The sequence below is a fragment of the Haemorhous mexicanus genome, chromosome 11 (genome assembly GCF_027477595.1).
Source record: "Haemorhous mexicanus isolate bHaeMex1 chromosome 11, bHaeMex1.pri, whole genome shotgun sequence".
Classification (NCBI taxonomy): Eukaryota; Metazoa; Chordata; class Aves; order Passeriformes; family Fringillidae; genus Haemorhous; species Haemorhous mexicanus.
This window is the reverse complement of record NC_082351.1, coordinates 14,225,107-14,242,824: the sequence shown is the minus strand read 5'-3', so window position 1 is coordinate 14,242,824 and position 17,718 is coordinate 14,225,107. Positions and strand designations below refer to the sequence as shown.

General features: G+C 46.5%; 1 protein-coding gene across 1 annotated transcript; it reads right to left on the bottom strand.

Annotated features, from left to right (window-relative positions):
* Nucleotides 1–290: 290 nt before the first annotated feature.
* Nucleotides 291–16,644, bottom strand: CFAP100 (cilia and flagella associated protein 100). Its single transcript, XM_059856935.1, has 16 exons — nucleotides 16,497–16,644; nucleotides 13,263–13,454; nucleotides 10,954–11,010; nucleotides 10,450–10,556; nucleotides 9,022–9,211; nucleotides 8,346–8,413; nucleotides 7,509–7,672; nucleotides 6,853–6,933; nucleotides 6,092–6,273; nucleotides 5,870–6,014; nucleotides 5,147–5,195; nucleotides 4,416–4,567; nucleotides 3,561–3,696; nucleotides 2,879–3,081; nucleotides 1,434–1,527; nucleotides 291–518 (listed from the first exon to the last, which is right to left on the bottom strand). Exons 1-16 carry the CDS (start codon nucleotides 16,642–16,644, stop codon nucleotides 453–455), a joined length of 2,034 nt encoding a protein of 677 aa, XP_059712918.1. The 3' UTR covers nucleotides 291–452.
* Between the last annotated feature and the right edge of the window lie 1,074 nt (nucleotides 16,645–17,718).

Here is a 17,718-nt window from a genome sequence, read left to right as displayed (position 1 = left end):
TCTTCTCCATCCTAGTGGGGTAGAATCTATAATGGCTTTTATAGTCCTTCAGAAGACCTGTGATTATCATAAATGTCTGTGAGGTACCTGCCTTAGCTGTGCCCTAACAAAGGTTGTCACCTGGGACTGTCATAGATCTCACTGCTCAGGTTTGTATGGAGAGTGCTGTTGGCATCAAAAACTGAATGGTGCTTAGCAGGAGCTTGAGAAGCAAAATGAGAGAATTTTTATTTATTTTCTTAGGCAAAATACCAAAGGATGGGAAAAGGGATTGCAAACTTTCCCTGGAATCTTAGGGTAGGAGAAGAAGGAAATTTCATGGGACAGTAAAGTTCAGCTGAGCAAAGACTGACAGATTGTAGATCTAGAAAAGACAGATTCTAGAACAGCATTAGCCTTATAAGCTGTGGTTAAGGCTGAGCCATTAGGAGGAATAATACAATTGTTCTTCCTTATCTATTTCCTTGGCTGTTCTCCTTGCTGGCAGATGGGTTGGAAGGCAAGGCCATTTTCTTGTTCTGCAGAGGAGGAAGAGGCACTGCATCAGTGCTTGGTAGGGTGTCAGACCAGGCAGCTAAAGCTGCTCTGTGCTGCCAGGCTGGGAGGGGCTGTGGCTCTTGCCCTGTGCCCCAGGCAGGCTGCAGGCTGTCTGCTGAGTGAGCTTTCTGTATTGGAATGTGAAGCACCTGAAAGCTCTGTGTGTGTTCCTGCTTCAGCTTCCACAACTCACTGCTGTACCTACAACTGCTTTCTGACTAAAGCCTTATTAGTCCTCTGCCAGGAAGAGAATGGAAGTTGGAAATCCAAAGAAATTTTCTCTATTTTCTCTTGGCCAAAGGGGCAGGGACTCATGGCTCCTGCTCTCAAATCACTTGTGCTGTCACTGTGACAGAACCAGGGTCTCCTCATGGCTGTGTTGACCTGAGGAAGGTGCAGCAGCAGCCATGGCAGGAGCTCTGCATAAGCCTCTCAAGGGGCCAGAGCTGAGTTTGGGAGGATGTGGAACATGTCAGAAAAGGTGTGGTTTGTTGTGGCTGAGCTGATCTAGGGCCTTGCTGCTGTTATCAGGAGTGTCCTGCTGCTGCCCAGTTCCTCATTTGCCAATTTTTGTGTTTGGTTTAATACAGCCAAGGTAATGAGTTGAAATGAGCTTACTCAGAGCTGGCAAGTAGTGGAGGGGGTCATGTGGTTGAGAGAAGGATGATGGAAGGACACTGAGCTGGAATCATGTGCACTGTGACTGACTTCTCAGCAGTGGCTAAAGTTACATCACTCCTGTAAATTGGGCTACACCTGGCTGTAGGTGCCACCTCCACACAGCTGTGGGGGCCCCTTAAGAATACTTTTCCCTTAAACACTTGATATTCAGGTACACCCAGCTTTTCCAAAGTGAGCTGTTGAGGTGAGGTGTTTCCACAGACCCCTGCACTTACCTTTTTTTCTTCAGGTACCTGTGATCTTTCCATGTCCCTTTTCAATCCTTCATCGTGCTGCTGCCTTGCTTGTTTCTGCTTTTCCTCTCTGAGCCTTTTGAAGAGAGGGAATAAAGGACGGGTTAAATGCAGCTTGCAGCTGCACCAGCTGTGCTTTTGACACACAGCATCAACATCTAACATAGCATCTTCCATCACACCTTCCATCTAACCATTGGAGCACAGGGGTTTGGGCACACCTGCTGCTGGAGCTGGTTGCTGTGAAGGGTAAGAGGGAAGCACTGCCTGCAGCTGGTCCTACTCTTTCTGGAGTGATGGATAACTGCCCAGCATCTCTTTGACACAGAGATGCTGGGCAGTTGTTCTGTTACAGACACTTATGCCCTGCAGTTGGACAGGATGCTCCCCAGCTGTGGGGAGGGTGGTGCTTGTTGTATGGCCAGTGCTCAGCAGTGTAACCAGGTCTGGGACACACAGGTGTGAGCTGCTACACCCACGGAGCTACACTTGGCCCAAAGGGGCACACTGGGGCCAGTTCTGTTGACCCAGTTCCCTATGAAAATGAAGTGCTGGAACAGGAATGGGCTCAAGCTATGGAACATTGCTGCAGAGAAACTGCAGTCTTAACCATGTAAACTTGAGGAAAATGTTTAATGCTCTTAGTAGGGTGTGTTGTGTTTTAGTTTTGTTGGTGTTGTTTTTCTTTTGGTTGTTTTTTGGGTTTTTCTTGGGTGTTTTTTGTTTGGGGGGTTTTTTAAAAATTTTTTATTTTTATTTGAGGGTAGGGTGTGTGGTATCTTTCCTGAATATTCTTCTCCATCCCCAGCATAGAATAAATGTTTTTCTTACTTATTTTGCAATTTAAGAGTGCAAACCTATTCACAGAATATCAGGAAGAAGCACCATACCTTTTCTACTACACAGCTGAGAAAGAGAATAAGCAGAACCAAAATGTCACTATCTGGCTTTAAATCCTCATGTTAATCTGTCTGATTCACTTGAGGATGGCCAGATACAGTCATCAGTTCAGTTATCTTTGTTATTTGGGAGGTGAAATTTTGTGTAACGGGGCCTACAGGAACGTGTCTCATCTTGGGACTTACACTGACTGTGTTTACTTCTACTATTTAATCTAGTAATACAAATTAAAACGTTTTGTAGAAGAAACATTTCAATGCTGGAGTTGTTGACAAATGCCCTTATGTACTATTAAAGTCCGACAAAATATCAGGGCAAGGCAGACTGTGTTAACATGAGATTTAATTTTCTATTTATTCAGTTTAAATTTTGTTACTGTAAATTGTTTTCTTAAAATGATGATTCTCAGAATCTGTTTTTGTTTGATGGAATTTCAGATTGCTGCTACAGTTTTTTGGGTTGATTTGGCTCTTTCAGCTGTCAACACTTAAAACAGAGATGTTTTCCAGAAGAGGGTCTTGCCTTACCTTGCTCTCTGTTCCTTTCTTATGTCCTTCACAGCCTTTTCTATCTTTGCTGGTGGGATTCTCTCCACGCTGTCCAGTAAATCATTGAGCTGTTTTTCTATCACCTTTAACATCTCTACTGTTGGCAGGTTTGCCTCATTGTCCCCAGTGCACTGGAAATAGACCTCCTGCACCTTCTTGTTCAGACTTGTGAGCATTTTGTCCTAGAAGTGACAGGAGATATGGTGAGTGCCACAGCTGGGTTCTGCCAAGTGGAACCATAACATCCCTCCAAAACCAAAGGAAATCTGCGAGGGAAACACTTTAATGCCCTCAAGAAGACTCAATTGCTTGTTTCCTGGTTGGCCAAGGGCAAAGGCAGGAACAGATGGCTGAACTGAGCACTTCTCCTGTTGGTCTCATCCTCCCAGCTTGGCAGTGACCTGGCTCAGGTGGCAGCTGCCCAGCTGTCTCTGGGAGCCTGCTCTCCCCTGGCAGCAGCTGCATGGAGCAGACAGGTTTGCCCCAGTTTGCTGCCTCAGCAGTGCCCCAAACCAGCCTTGCTGCAGCTCCATTGCTGGGAAACACTACTGATCCCTCCTCAGTGCACCCCTGTGTGCTCTGCTCCCAGGATGGATGTGGCTGGGGGAGAGGAACCACTTGTGCACATGTGAGCCCCCCTTGCCTGGATCCCAGCGGGTACCTGGTCATCACCCTCGTGTTCTCCAGAGGAAAAGAGCTGAACTTTGAGCTTCAGTTCGGCTACTTTCTCTTCTTCCTTGGCCACGGAGGCTCGGAGGGCGTTTACCTGCTCTTTCAGCGCTGCCAACTCCTTCTCCCTAGAGAGGAGAGAGAGAGGGGAGGTGTTTGGGAAGGGCACCTCTGGAACACACGGCTCTGCTCCCCGCAGCCTGGGCTGGTCCCTCCTGCTGCCGGCAGATGGAGGTAACACTTCAGCCTTTCCTGGGACTTGCACCCACAGCCCTGAAAACCTGGGGAACTGCGGGGTTTCTTTATGGCAAAGCAGTTACTGTGCTGGGGTGGGGGAGGGAGAAGTAGCATAGCTAAACTTTCAAGGTTTTTCGGTAAGTCAAAGGAGGATCCAGATTACCTTTAAAACTTCCACAAGGAGATGAACTACATTTTAAATGTATATGTCTAGCTGCCATTGACACTGTAGATTACAATGACACTTGGGTTCCCTGCTGCCTTCCTCTAGGAAGGTTTTGCACTGAGTCACCATTGGTGCTGCTCTGGATCACTCCCAGGAACTGCCTTATTTCATTCTTTGGTCTTCCTTCATGAGAATTACACTTACATTCACTCCAGGATGCTCAATGCATCATTCCCTAGCCTGTGCCTTGAGGACTAAGGAATTAGTCCCAAGCTCAAGTCTTATCTCCTAAATTAAGCACATATGGGACACTTTCCTAGGAGCTCAAAGAAAGACCCTGCTGTGTGAACAGCCTTATGTGTGCCTGTTGGTGAGGTGTCTGTGGGGGCAGAGGGGTCACTGGACCACAGGGACCCCTTCCTCCACCTGCAGGGTCACACTCACATGCTTTCACGTGTGGTGATGAAAGCCTGTTGGACTTTGTTCCAACTCTCTGCAATATCCTGGGAGTTCAGGACAAAGGACAAGTTCTCATCCAGCATCTCCATGAAAGTAGTAAGCAATTGTTCAGGATCAGTGAAGTAGAGCTCAGGCTCCTAGAGTGGAAAACACGAGTGCTGAGTCTTTTCCCTCCTCTAGATTCTGTTCCACTGAACTGTGTGAAGGTTGGTCTGCACCTGCCCTGGCTATTCAGATGTTCTTCCATCTAAGAGGTCCATGTTTGTCCATGTACAAACATGCATGGACATCCTTGCTGCTATGTGTGTAGTTCTACTCTGCCTCAACAGCTCACCCCCAAACAAATTGCATTTTGAGGGGTAAACAGCATTGTGAACATCTGTGAGTGGGAAAGCTTCCATTTCAGACATAAGCCAGTAACTACACTAATTTAAAAATCTTTCATTTTGTGATGTCATATCTCACTGGAGGATGGCAAGCTTAGAGATGATGGTAGGGTTTTGGAAACTGAAGGAGCAAAGTTAAACTGAGGTATTGATAATATGTGTCACCAAAATGTAAACATTCAGGAATGTATAAACATACATTTACAATTTGTAACTACAGTAACTCCTCAAAACTGTAACTAATGGTTAGAAGGTGAGGAAAATTAATAACATTGATAAATGACACAGGACAAACAGAAGAGACAAATATTTCAATATAAGACTTCTGACCTCGTCTTCGTCCGAGCTGATTTCACTCTCTACATCCTCCAGTGAACTTCTGAAAAGCATTTTGTGTGTTAGGCTCTTAGAGAAATGACAGCTCAGAGGGGATCTCATTGGTGACATAGGAACATTGTTACTGTTCACTGTCCCTGTTTACCCCTCTGCACATTCCCACCTTTGCCTCCTGGGGGATATTTAGGGGTCAGTAGGGTCTAGGGGCCACACAAACAGCACAGGAGCTACTTCTGTCCATGAGCAAACTGCCTGTTGTCCTGCCCTGGGCTGTGCTGGCCCGTGGGGCTGGAATGACACATGAACCTGAGCTGAGGGTGTTGATCCAAATGCCTTTAAACTCACTCGCTCATTTTTTTAATGCTTCTTCCTCTACACAAGAGCTGGAAAAGGGGGAAGTGGTGCTTTGCTGCTGTTGGCAGCTCAGTCTGCTCATCACTTTCACTTGTACCTGTCACCCTGTGCCATGAAGGGTTAAAAACCTCTGCTTGCAGGCTCTCAGCAGAGGATCTGAGGATGGAGCTCACTTGGAGCAGGCATATAGGTACTGACTTGCACACCTGGCGGCTTTCTGTGGTACCTGAGTTTCTTCCAATGAGCCCCAGAACTCGGAATGCCCAGCCAGGGTGAGCAGTAGGATTGCCCTGTGCTGATTCCCAGTCAGCTGAGTGCTCTTTTCAGTCCTCAAGTCTGCTGTTTGCATCATCTGGTACTTACATTTCTCTTGACAAAAGAGGCTTCAGGAAGTGTTTGAGCTGTGGCCTGACATCACGTGACCTGAAATCCAAACTCTCTGAGAACAGCAGGGAACTTGGAATATCCGTGAAAGTGACACTGTGGGCAGTGCCACTGGGAGCCTGGTCTGGAGACAAGAGGAGGTGACCACTTAGAGCCAGGGGCTGTCCCAGGCAGGAGCAGCAGCACTCTGCTGGCACTCACCCTGCTCTGTGCTGGAGGGATGTGAAGCACTTCCTTCACTAACTCTGGGCTCTGTTTCCTTATCCTTTTCTTTTTTGTGCCTTTTTCTGTGCTCCTCCTGCCACTCTTTTGGAGATAGCTGGTAGAGGATGTCCCTGTACATCTTGTACTCCTGCAGGGTGTCCTCAAATCTGGAGATGTCACTGGGTTGAGAGAAGTGGACAAAGTTTGTTAGCAGGGAGGGAAGCTTCTGTTTGAACAGGTTCTTTCTCACTCTCTTTCATCCACAGAAGGGGAGAGAGGGTACATTTTTTCATGGATATGCAAAGGCAAAAGGGAACCTGTGCTCTCTGTGGTTTCTCATGTGGAAACTGAGAATCAGTCATATTCCCTGGTCATATCTCTTGCTATGGAACTGAGCTTGCTAATTTTTGAACTTTTACTTGAAAAGGAATGAGAAATTTTTCCAGCTCAGCTCATTATGAGAATTATACTTTTTTTTTTTGTCTTTCCCTAGTTCTCCATTAAAATGCATAGCTTAGTTTTGTTTGGATTTTAATCTCATGCTAGGCATTTAATTTTGGGGTTGAAATATCTATACTTTTAAAAAAGAAAACTAGATTAGTTGTTTTAGAAACAAAGCCAGCATCGGGAAAACAAAAGCCAAAATATTTTGACTCTTAAAATGGAACATTTTTAGAAACCTATCCCCTGCAAGGACTTTGAAGCTGTAGCACTGTAGGGGCTGTTAAAGGTGAGGCAGGAGTAATGAGCAATCTTACCTTTGGATTTTCTTTATTTCTGTTGTGAGTCCCTGGATCTCTGTTATTTTCTTTGTCTTTGCTGAGGTTTCTCTTTTGGCTCTAGGAAAGGAGGCACAAACAAACCATTAAACAATTTAGTAGTGAGTAGTGAATTGAGATGCCTATGAAACTGTGAAAAAGATGTGATGTGAGGCCTAGAAATCTGTGTTATAGATGTATCCCAGGAGATGCTTGGCTCCTGCTGAAGACCCTCTTGCCCTTGGCAAAGGATGGCATCCCAGTGTTCAGGCCTCCCTCATCTGGCTGCTGCTGAGCATCAGGTGCAGCTGTGCCCCTGTGACACCTGCAGTGGGCCAAAGTGCTCAGTCTGCTTCACTGAGGGGTTGGGCAGAGGCATCCCCCTCCAGTAAAGGGTGTTGTGAGAAGAATGGAAGTGGTGGAGCCACCAGCAGGTTCCTTGCTGCCACCAGATGAAGGGCTTTTGCAGTGAGGGTGTTCCCTGGATATTGCTCTCCTTCCCCTCTTTTATTGAATGTGTGGGAAGAAAAGTGCCACCAGAACTGTAACTCTGGGAAACTCAGAGTGCTCAGCCAAAACCCTGCAGGGAGGTCAAGCAGCAAATTCCTGTGCCCAGCATGAAATAGCACAGAGGTGGTTCCTTCAGTGCTCCTTACTTTCTCAGAGCTTCAACAGAGTTATTGTGGTTCTCCTTCAGGAACTCATCAAACATGGCAGCGTCCTTCTCCATCCTTCTCTCAGCCTTTTCCAGCTTTCTTTCCTCATCCTTTGTTATGTTCTCCATCTTTTCAATCTCCCCTCTCTTTACTGCAATGGTATGCTGAAATGAGCCCCAAAGGCAACACAGTCACATCAGCTGGTTGGTTTTAAAGGTGCATTGGTTTAGCTTTGTACCTGCTTACCAAATCCCCTGATAGTTGTGGGCAGAGAGGGAAAGGATTTCAAACTCAGGTGTGTGACTTAGTGCAAGCCAGGTGCATGGAGGCCAGGAGTTATTTCAGAAGGAACATAGCAAATAAGCAGTGAATCTAAAGACAGAATTCAGAAGTCCCAGCACTGCATTAACTCCTGGCTGACAAAGATTGATTCAGCTGTGTTGCAGCTCAATAAGAGAGATGACTAATGGGAATGTTTGAGCACAGTTACTCCATTCCCTCACGTTGAGTTCAGAGTGGCTCCCAGGAACAGTTTATGTACAGGAGAGCAGGAGCCAAAGATCAGTGTGACTGTGCATCTCACAAATGGGATGGTTCCATGGCAGCTACTCAGTGATGGGAATGACCTACATTCCTTTCTTTCTTGGCTGGGAATTACTGGGCTACAGATTCTGAGTGACTGTGAGGCAGGACCTGGACAGGCAGTTCTTGAGCTCTGATGTGTGCCACCTTGGAAAGATCTGCAGGCATTGATCTCAGGAGAATAAACATCAAAACAAAGCAACACAGGGAAGAGTAATTAAATGAACAGAAAGTAACGAGCTGAAAGCCATGTACCTCAAGAAAAAAGATCTGTTTTCTGTCCTGTAGGTAGCCATGGAAGGTCTCCCTGTCGAATTTATAATCTGAAATTAGAATATAAAGTTGCTTAGACTAGAGAGGGAGAAATATGGCCAAGGCAAAACACAATGAATATGTAGGCTGCCATGAGCATGGATCTGGTTGGCACTGGAGTCAGCAATACTGATTATTGTATTACAGTTACAACCTTGTTTAGCATCAGCTTCATATGGATTTTCAGGGAGTAAAACCAGGGAGAATGGAGTGGACAATCTGGTCCTTGTCCTATGGACATTAATGGCAAATCTACTCCTCATGCAGAGGCAGAAAATCTAGGCCTGTGTCCATTGAAATCCAACTTTAGCTTGGCTTAGTAGAAAGTTTCCACCACACAAGATCCTGCAGCCCCCCAGCTGGCTACCAGCTCATTGCTGCAGGGCTGGTGGAACCCAGGCCACAGTGAGGGGGTGGCCCAGGCTCTGTATGTAAACATCTGAGCTGGAGATGGCTCAGCCATGCAGGGGCTGGCCAGACACAGCACAGAGCTGCCTGTCTGCATGACCTCACTGAAGTCAGCCAGAGCCAGCTGCTCTGCCCATCCCCTCGGTGGCCTTTGCTCTAGGCTGTTACCCAGCTGAGCAGCACCACTGCACAGACAGTGCCTGCTCCCCACCTTTTTTCATGGCTAACTTCCGTGAAAGCATCTCCTGAAGGCATTTCAGTCTCTCTTCACATGTCGCCTCTTTTCTGCTCTCCTCTTCTTCCTCCCTTTTCAAAGCTTTCCTCAACCCACTTTTTGCCTTCATTTTGGTGGAGTAAGTAGTTTTCTCATGGACTTTCATAGTCTTCCTCTTTTCACGTTCCTGTGAGAAGTCAGATAAGTGACTGTTTGGTCCTGTGCTTTGTTTGCTGTGGTTTTTAAAGACATGAGTAAGTTATTGACAGCCTGGACATTTGCAGTGATGGGTGATACCCTGCTGATGCATATTTGCCTATTTATCTGACTAATCCCAATAATAATCTCTCTTGAGGCTACTGAAACACTAAATTTCTTAGCACTTGTTGTCATTATTCTGTTGATTTGTATTCTGCATCCATCCACCAGCTGTGCCAGTTTGTATCCACTCAGTGTCCTCATTTTTCCTTCTTGGGTTATTGCTGTGAGCAAATGGAAATTTTCTGAGATTCATCCTTGGAGTCCCCTGGTTAAAGGGGCCCACACTTAAACCAACTCAGTCCAACTTCTACAAGGACATTTAAACCATTAAGTACAGATTGAGAAGATCTATTCAAACCCACTCCAGAACCTTCTGGAGGGTAAAAGGTGTTCCTGCTCAGTGCTTTCACATGGACTGAAGTGTGATTCAGTGCTGTCTGCACAGTTTGAGCCTGGTTTATGGTGAGGACACCACTCAGCAGACATCCTTAGTGCACTGCTTCCTAAGCTCTTCCCCAAAATTGTCTAGCACCCTTCAATCCAAGCACAAACCAGACTGTCAGACACCAGTGTGAGGTGAGGAGGCCTTGCTTTAGACCTCCTGCTTCCTTTCACACTATGTCAGGCTGTGCAACCCTGTGCAACAATCAGACCTCCCAGAGATCACAGAATCCCAGAAAGGTTTGGGTTGGGACCTTAGGGATCATTTAACTCCAACACCCTGCCATGAATAGGGGCACCCCACTAGACCAGGTTGCTCAAAACCTCCTCCAACCTGGCCTTGAACACTTCCAGGGATGGGGCATCCCTGACATCCTTGAGCAACCTGTGCCAGTGTCACCACCCTCACAGTAAAGGATTCCTTCCTAACATCTAATCTAAATATTTCCTCTTCTAGTTTACAGCCACTCCCCCTTGTTCTATCACAATCTGGTTGTGTAAAAAGTTGCTCTTTTTTTATAAGAACCTTTTGAGTATTGAAAGATCACAATCAGGTCTCCCTGGAGCATTCACTTCTCCAGGCTGAACATCCCCAGCTTTCCCATGAAGAAGTCTTTGAAGAGGTCTTTGATCTCCCATGTGCTACATTTGGTATTCTGTTGGGTGGGTGCCTGCCTTAGTAATGGCTTGTTATACAGTTTAGCCTAAAGTATGTGTACATACCTCCTGTGCCTTCTTAATTTCCTTGTCCCTCATTGAGAAAAGTTCAGTATCTGATGGGACTTTAAATGGATTTTTCATTGGGTTTTTTTCATCCTCTTCTGTGCTTTCTGGGGAAAAAAAAACCAAACAAAAAAACCAAACCAAACAGAAAAACAAACCCCAGGATGAGGATGTAGAAGATGTGAAACTGAATATCTGGACCCAGTGCAAAGGGAGTGGGATGTGCTGTGTCACACCTGGAGTGCTCCCAGCTGCAGATGTCTAACAATGCTGGATCCAGAGCAGAGAGCTGGATAGGGCTTCTGGGAAGCCAGTGACAAACTGAGAGCTCTGTATGGTTTATGTCACTTGGCCATATATGATGATCAACAACAGCATTTCAGACAGGGATTTTTCTGTCTGTAGCTGTTTTACCCATTTCATTTGTGTGGGGGCAAAAGAACCTGACTTCAGGCCTCTCCTCTGAGCTGACAAGGAAACACTGCTGGAGCATTGTGTCCTTACCTGACACAAGGTGGGTTTCCATTTCAAGTTTGGAAGAGAGACTTTTAGATGTTGATGCTGTATGTCAGGATGGTGTCTTTGACCCTGGCCCAAAGAAAATCAAAAATCAGTCAGCTGGGATCTGCCAGTAATTGATAAGTTTTACAGCAATGACAGGCCTAGGGGCTTTCTGTATCTTAACCACTGAGCCTTTAGTGTCTGCAGCAATTTAAAAAAAGCTCCAATTAACTGGAAAACACATATGTTCTGATCTCCAGAAGGAGATGTTCATCCCTGCCCTATGTGAAAGCTGTGTAAGACACAGTCCTCCTTACATGTAAACTGGTGGGAAAGCAAGAAAACAAATTTAGAGACAGCAAGCAACCCAAGTCCCTTGTCTCTTTTTCCACCCAGTCACCAGCTCTGATCCACACCCATGCTTTTTCATCCTCCTGTCACTAGTTCACAAGCTACAGTTTTACTCACTAAAGCTCTTCCCAGTAATTGCTTCAGCATTGTGGATTTCTTGCACTAAGCCTGAATGATTGTTGGACAGCACAGACACACTTTACAGAACTCTGTTGCCTTTCATTTTAGGTTGGCAAACTGTTGCAGGTTATTTTTTTGTTTCTCTGACTCTGGCCTTTTTGTCGTTTTTGCTATGGATCCTAAGGGACAAGCCATGGTGGGAATGATCTCACTTACAAAGAACAGACAGAGCATTGTTAAAGCTGTCCTTTAATCACCAAAGGCAGCAAGCTGGGCTTAGTGAGGTATTAGTTCAGTTGATACAATTCTGCTGCTGGCACCATTCCTGACCTGCACTGCTCTGAGATGCTGTAGAAAATATCCTCTTCTGCTTGCACTAGGTTTTGGGCTATTTTAGAGCTTCAGTTTTTGCTCTGAAGAGCCTCCAGTTTTTATGTATTTTGAGCTAAAATCATCTGGCCTAATTTCCATGTCTGTCCTTGGTGCTTTGTGTATTTTCTGCAGCTGCCCAATTAGTACCTTATTCTTTGGAGGTGCCAAACTTTCACTGCTGATGAGACACAGAGGCTGAGGTAGGATTTAGGCTTTTGAATACATCCCAAATATTTTCTCTCTCCTTTTCAGTTCTTGAAGTACATTTTACCAAGAACTTCTTGACTGTTGCTTCGAGTCCAAACCTCTCTGACCTTTGCTTAATGTAAGGGGATATTTTTCTCTAGGGTCTCTCATCTACATCCTGGAACAACACCAGCCCTGCTGCTGATGTGGGTTTTGGAGAAAGCCCCATCAGGGCAGGGGTGGGCAGGCAGTCAAATGCCTAAATACAGTTTGTGAACCTCACAGAGCAGTTGCAGCAGACACCTGGAGCTTCAGCCCTCAGTGCACACCTTGATTTCTATAATCTAAAGCTTTCATCACAAGCATTTTCTTTTTCCTGTGGTTGATTAAAATTCCTCCTACAGGTAATGAGTCTGAAAAGCAGGACTATACAGTGGCATATGGAAAATAATTGTCAGTGCAACCCTCAGAGATAAAAAGTGCTTTATAATAGAATTTTAGCTAAGTATAGGAAACTGCATGTCTGATTACTTATAAATATTCATTTTTTTAAGATATTTTTTGTTTGAGGTCGCTGGGTTTTTTACAAGTTGTTTGCACAGCACTTTGGAAGTAATGCCAGAAGCTACGGAAGCTCTAGCTCTGCTAATTTATAATTATTAAGCTCAATAATGCAAATTAAAAAAGCTTCATTGCTAGACTCATTTGGCATATATTTCACTGCCTCTGACATTATATTCCAGTAGCTGTGTACCAGTAGTACATGAATCAATAGATAAGGCATTCAGAGTTTTAAATCACTGAAACCTTTATTCAGTGCTTTTCCCTAGCATCAGGCTGCTTAGTAAAAAAAGAAAAAAAACCAAAACCAAACCAGCACCCCCCCCAAAAAGAAACAAAAAACCCCAAATCAACAAAACAACCCCCCACAAAACAAAACAAAAAGCCAAAGTAACTATGCAGACAGATCTAAAAACTAGTGCCATAAATCCATCCACCATGTTCCCAGAGCACAGGATGTCACACATCTGTCCCCAGCAGATTCTCTGCACACCCTCCTTGCCCGCTGCTCTGCAGTGTCTCACACAGAGGTGCCACCCACGACTGTCACCCAAGGGTGTCTCTATCACACAGAGGTGTCACCCAGGGGTGTCACCCAGAGGGGTCACCCAGGGTTGTCACCCAGCAGTGTCTCTCTCACCCAGCAGTGTCCCTCCACCCAAAGGTGTCACCCAGGGGTGTCCCTCTCACCCAGGGCTGTCACCCAGGGGTGTCCCTCTCACCCAGGGCTGTCCCCTGCGGGCTCTCAGGCCGGGCTGTGGCGCTCGGAGCGGGGCCGGGGCAGCGCAGCCGCCGCTGTTTGCGCTGCCATGGAAACGCGCGCTCCCGTCGCTCGGTGCGCGGGCACGGGGGCGCGCACGGAACGGCGGGGCTCGGCTGGGCTCGGCTGGGCTCGGCTCGGCTCGGCAGGGTCCCTGGAGGGATCCAGGGACAGCTCCCCGCAGCCCGGGCTCCCCCAGACCCCGTCCAGCCCGGCGGGCGGCTGTCCCCGGGGGCGGCTCGCTGGGGCTCCCATGCGGGTCTGGAGCTTCCCCTAAAAGAGGGAAATCCGCTCTGCTGGGAGAGGTCTCCCAGCCTGGCTGGGTTCTTTATTTCATTCCCCCTCATTTCAGGCTTGGGAAGTGGGTATTTAACCCAAGCAGAGCAGAGCGTTGAGGAAATGGGAGCTGGGGCTCCTGTTTGTGAAATGAGCATAATTTATCATTTCCTCATCTCTGCCTTGGTCTGTCTTTTTGCAAAGTGTGACCAGTCAGTTTGGAGAGTACAGGATGGGTGAACAAACTGCCATTTACTGAAAACTGCCCAAGTCAAAAATGCTATAGAACCCCAAGTATCATCTTCTGAAATACCATATAATTCTATTGAGGGTTTAACAAAATATTAGTTGGTAAAAAGCAATGTTAAAGGATCTTTTCCTCTATGCTTAAGGATCTTTTCCTCTATGTTTTCATAGAGGAAAAGATCCTTAAATCCCCTTATTTAACCTTTCCTGTTTCTGAGAAGACCAAATTGGTTCCAAATGGATAGTGCTCCTCTTTAGCCCCTTTAGAATCTCTATCAATACAATTTCAGTTTTCAGAAATAGCAGTTTCTTTCATTTAATGATAGATTTCCAAGCAGCTTTCTCTGTCTGAATAACTCATGCAATAAATAGCATGAATTTCTGTAAGTGCAAACTCCCATTTGATTGTTAGAATTCTTTTCTGTAATTGCTGATTATCAAGAGACTGGATTCAGGCAACAGAAGAAAAATGCTTGTACAGAAAGAAATTTTTTCTGCACATGAATGCTTTGATTTCTAGCAGTGATGTAGAAAACCATAGTGCTATCTTTAGTATATTTTGGGATATTTCCCAAATGCATTGAGGAGTATATATAAAAAATGACATTACAGAATAATTTCTATTACCAAAAAAAAAAAATTAAAAAAATTCAGGAGTAAATTGTACTAAAGATGCATATTTTCTAAAGTCTTAATATGAAATGGTCTTTGTTCAGAAAGACCAGTTTATTACAGAATTGTGAACTTGTCGCAGTGAAAGCATCACAGAAATAGATAACAGAAACTGAAGACATTTGAACAGCTCTGGCTCTGTCTGGCACAATCTCTGTATCAATGAATTAAACATTTGTTCATCCATTGCTCTGTTCTGAGCGATCCTTGCTAACCAGTTACTTCCCAAAAGCAGAACAGAGGTTGTTTAACAGCAGAGATGTATTTTGTGAATGCTTGGAAATGTGCAAGCTCTTCACATCTTGGTTCATTATTGGTTCACGTGCCATGAGCTACTTAGGCTTTGCATTTCCTTGAGGGCAAAGAAGTTTTTAAGGCCAGAGGGACATCTGGGGTCTATTCTTAGCCACCATTAAGTTGGTTAATGAATGGAATAAATAGCATGTGCAACATCATGGGAAAATCTGCCTGTGAGGAGCAGGCTGTGCAGCTGACCATGCAGCTCCTTGGGGGTAGGGGTGCTTCAGGGCACCCAGCTTTTGGGATTGTGAAATGTTTGGTGCCCAGCTGAGAAAGCCAGGCAGCTGGCATGCTGAGAGTGGCAGGTGGCTGCTTATCTTTCCAGCAGAATGTCTGATATTTGGGGATTTGTGATTTTTTTAGGACGCAGGATTGGGATTTCAGGATATCGTGATTCCTTTGCTCTCTTCATTTTCTCATGAAGGGGCTGTTGTCTTCTCCATTCATCCCCCTGTTGGTACACAGGGATGCTGATCCCCTCCACAGAGGGGTTAATTAGTGTTGGCAAAACTAATTTTGAAATGGATGATTGAGAGGTGAAAGCTGAATCAGTACCTGCATAAAGAAATCTTCCTCTGTCTAGGAAACTCCCTGTGTACCCAAGGACGCTGCACAGGCCACTGGGCAGTCATCTCCCCACTGCCTGGAGTCTTCCCCAGGGGTCTCATTTACTGCAGAATTCCACTTCAGTCTGTGTGATGTGAGCCCCAATATTCCAAAGTTCTGCTGTTTTTCAGTGAGTTGTGCAGCTGCAGAACCCAGAGCCTCTCAGGAGGAGGAAGGGGAAGGTGGAGCCTGTTTCCATGGCTAGAGACAAGGAAGGAGGAGGTATCCTTGAGTGAGTGCCCACAAGACACGACCTACAAGAGCTCTGTGGAAGGTGGTGCAGGCAGCTCTCTGCTTTAGTAGGTTCTCTGGTGAGCTGCCAGCAGAAGTTTTCTGCTGGTGGGTCTCTTTGGGACACTGTTCTCCTGCCTTTCTCCTGCCTGTGGGCAAGCAGATGGTTGTGGAGATCACACAGGATATGGCTGCTCTCACACTTCTTTCAACTACTGCACACTCCTGAGCTTGGTAGAGAGGCTGGAAGGGGCTGAAAGAGGGACCAGGTAGTTCTCCATTTCTACTTTATTCACAGAATAAATCCCTGCATCAGCACCACAGCTCAATGAAAGGTGCTGGAAGAAGCAGCACTGGAGACCATGTCCATCCCCTCTGATGCCATCATGTCTCTGTTTCACCGTGGACCATCTCCCTTCCCAGCACCAGACCACTGTGAATGCCACAGGTGCTGCATGTGCACAGCAGATCCAGAGCCTCTCACCAGAAACAGGGACCTCTCCTTTCTCCTTAGCTCACAGGGCACAGGGAGGTGCTGGCCTGATGGAAAAAGGATTACCATGGCTTGGGGTGGAGCCATCCCAAAGCAGAGGAGCAGCTCCAGCAGGAGATAAAGCAGAGACCTCCCAGGAGCGTCAGCAAAGCTCTGGTACCCGAGAGCTGTGGCCCCATGGGGTACAACCGCTGGCACTGCTGCTTGCCCCCTGCTCCTTCCAGCTGAAGCTCACTTGCAGGAAGGATCTTACTTATCCCAAAAGAAAATCTTCCAGTTGGAAAAATGTCCCGGTCACCTTTGCTTGGCCGGAGCCAGCCACGAGATGGCAGCAGCCTTGTGTCACCGGGCTGGGGTTCGGCTCCTTCCTACGTTTCCCACTCCGGTTCCTCCGTGCCCCTTTCGCATTATAGATGAGGTCTCCAGGTCTGACGGCCACCAAGAAACCTTCTTCCACCCTCTGGGCTGGAAGAAGAGACCCTGAGGAAGGCTCTGAAAGATCTGTGAGCTGGGCTCCCATCTTTGCAAACAAGCTGATGGAGCAGAACCACCTTGTCTCCTGATCCCCAGCCCCCGGGGCGTTCATGGGATGTCTCGTCCAGAGTGAATGTGCACAATTCTTTCAAGTGCTCAGGTTTCAACCTAGTGGATCAAAATTGCTGAAGTTTCTGAAGGGCCATATGGAAATTAAGTCCTTGTCATTCTTCCTTTCACTGCAGCTACTCGGGGGTGCTGTGTGATGACTTGGACAACGAGCAGCAGGTGCTCAGTGATTTGTATTTCACACTTGTTCTTGCTGAGGATGCAGGCTCCTTCCTGCTGAAGAGAAAATGTTCTGCAGTCTTCAGCCTGGGATCCTGGCCAGAGCTGGGACAGTTTCTTTTGCAATGCAAAGCTAATTCTGGTGTGCTGAGACATCTGCACACAGATAAGGTGTGTGCTTTGCTCTGGCTCCCAGCTAACACAGCCAAGGCCGTGGAGAATTGGTTGGTTTTTGCTCCCTGATGTGTGGCTCAGGCAGTGTGGGACTGCTTGGGGGAGCTGTGGCAGAGCCTGGTGCAGATGCAGGGGAAGATGACAGAATCTCAGGGTGAAGCTTTTGGAGAGGGACCCTTGGAGGTCTTTTGTCCAGCCCCCTGCTCAAAGCAGGGATAACTTCCAAGTCATACCAGCTGCTCAAGGCCTTGCCCAGCTCTTTTGAAAATCTCTAAGGGTGGAGATTTTGTGAAGTCTCTGGACAATGGAGGCTGAGATCAGGGAGGCTGAGTCTGGGTTCACAGGGGTTACCCCCCTGGTTTGCTCTGGTAAGGATATTAAACAATATGGTTGCAATTTCAAGGCCAGTTCTGAATAACCATGTAGACCTGGTCCCCAGATGAAAACTGTAACTAGTTCCAGACTTCCCTCTGAGCTCAGTTCTTTTGGGAACTAGAGATTGCATTTGGCCCACTGTGCAAAAGAGAGCCACAAAGCTGCAGCCAAGGAGACTTTCTTAAACTGGACTATAAATCCACATTGTTTGTACGGACAAATGACCCAGGAACCTGAGACTGAAACTTCATGATTTTGCACTAAGCTCTTGAGGCACAGTTCC

What these genes read in the sequence shown, in the direction of transcription:
- CFAP100 (XM_059856935.1), bottom strand. Translation starts at nt 16,644, where the DNA reads ATGGGAGCCCAGCTCACAGATCTTTCAGAGCCTTCCTCAGGGTCTCTT. An exon ending in AACACGAGGGTGATGACCAG is followed by an intron (nt 3,082 to 3,560) that starts GTACCCGCTGGG and finishes TGTCACTTCTAG; the next exon opens with GACAAAATGCTCACAAGTCT. An exon ending in AGGTACCTGAAGAAAAAAAG is followed by an intron (nt 519 to 1,433) that starts GTAAGTGCAGGG and finishes CCTCCTCTGCAG; the next exon opens with AACAAGAAAATGGCCTTGCC.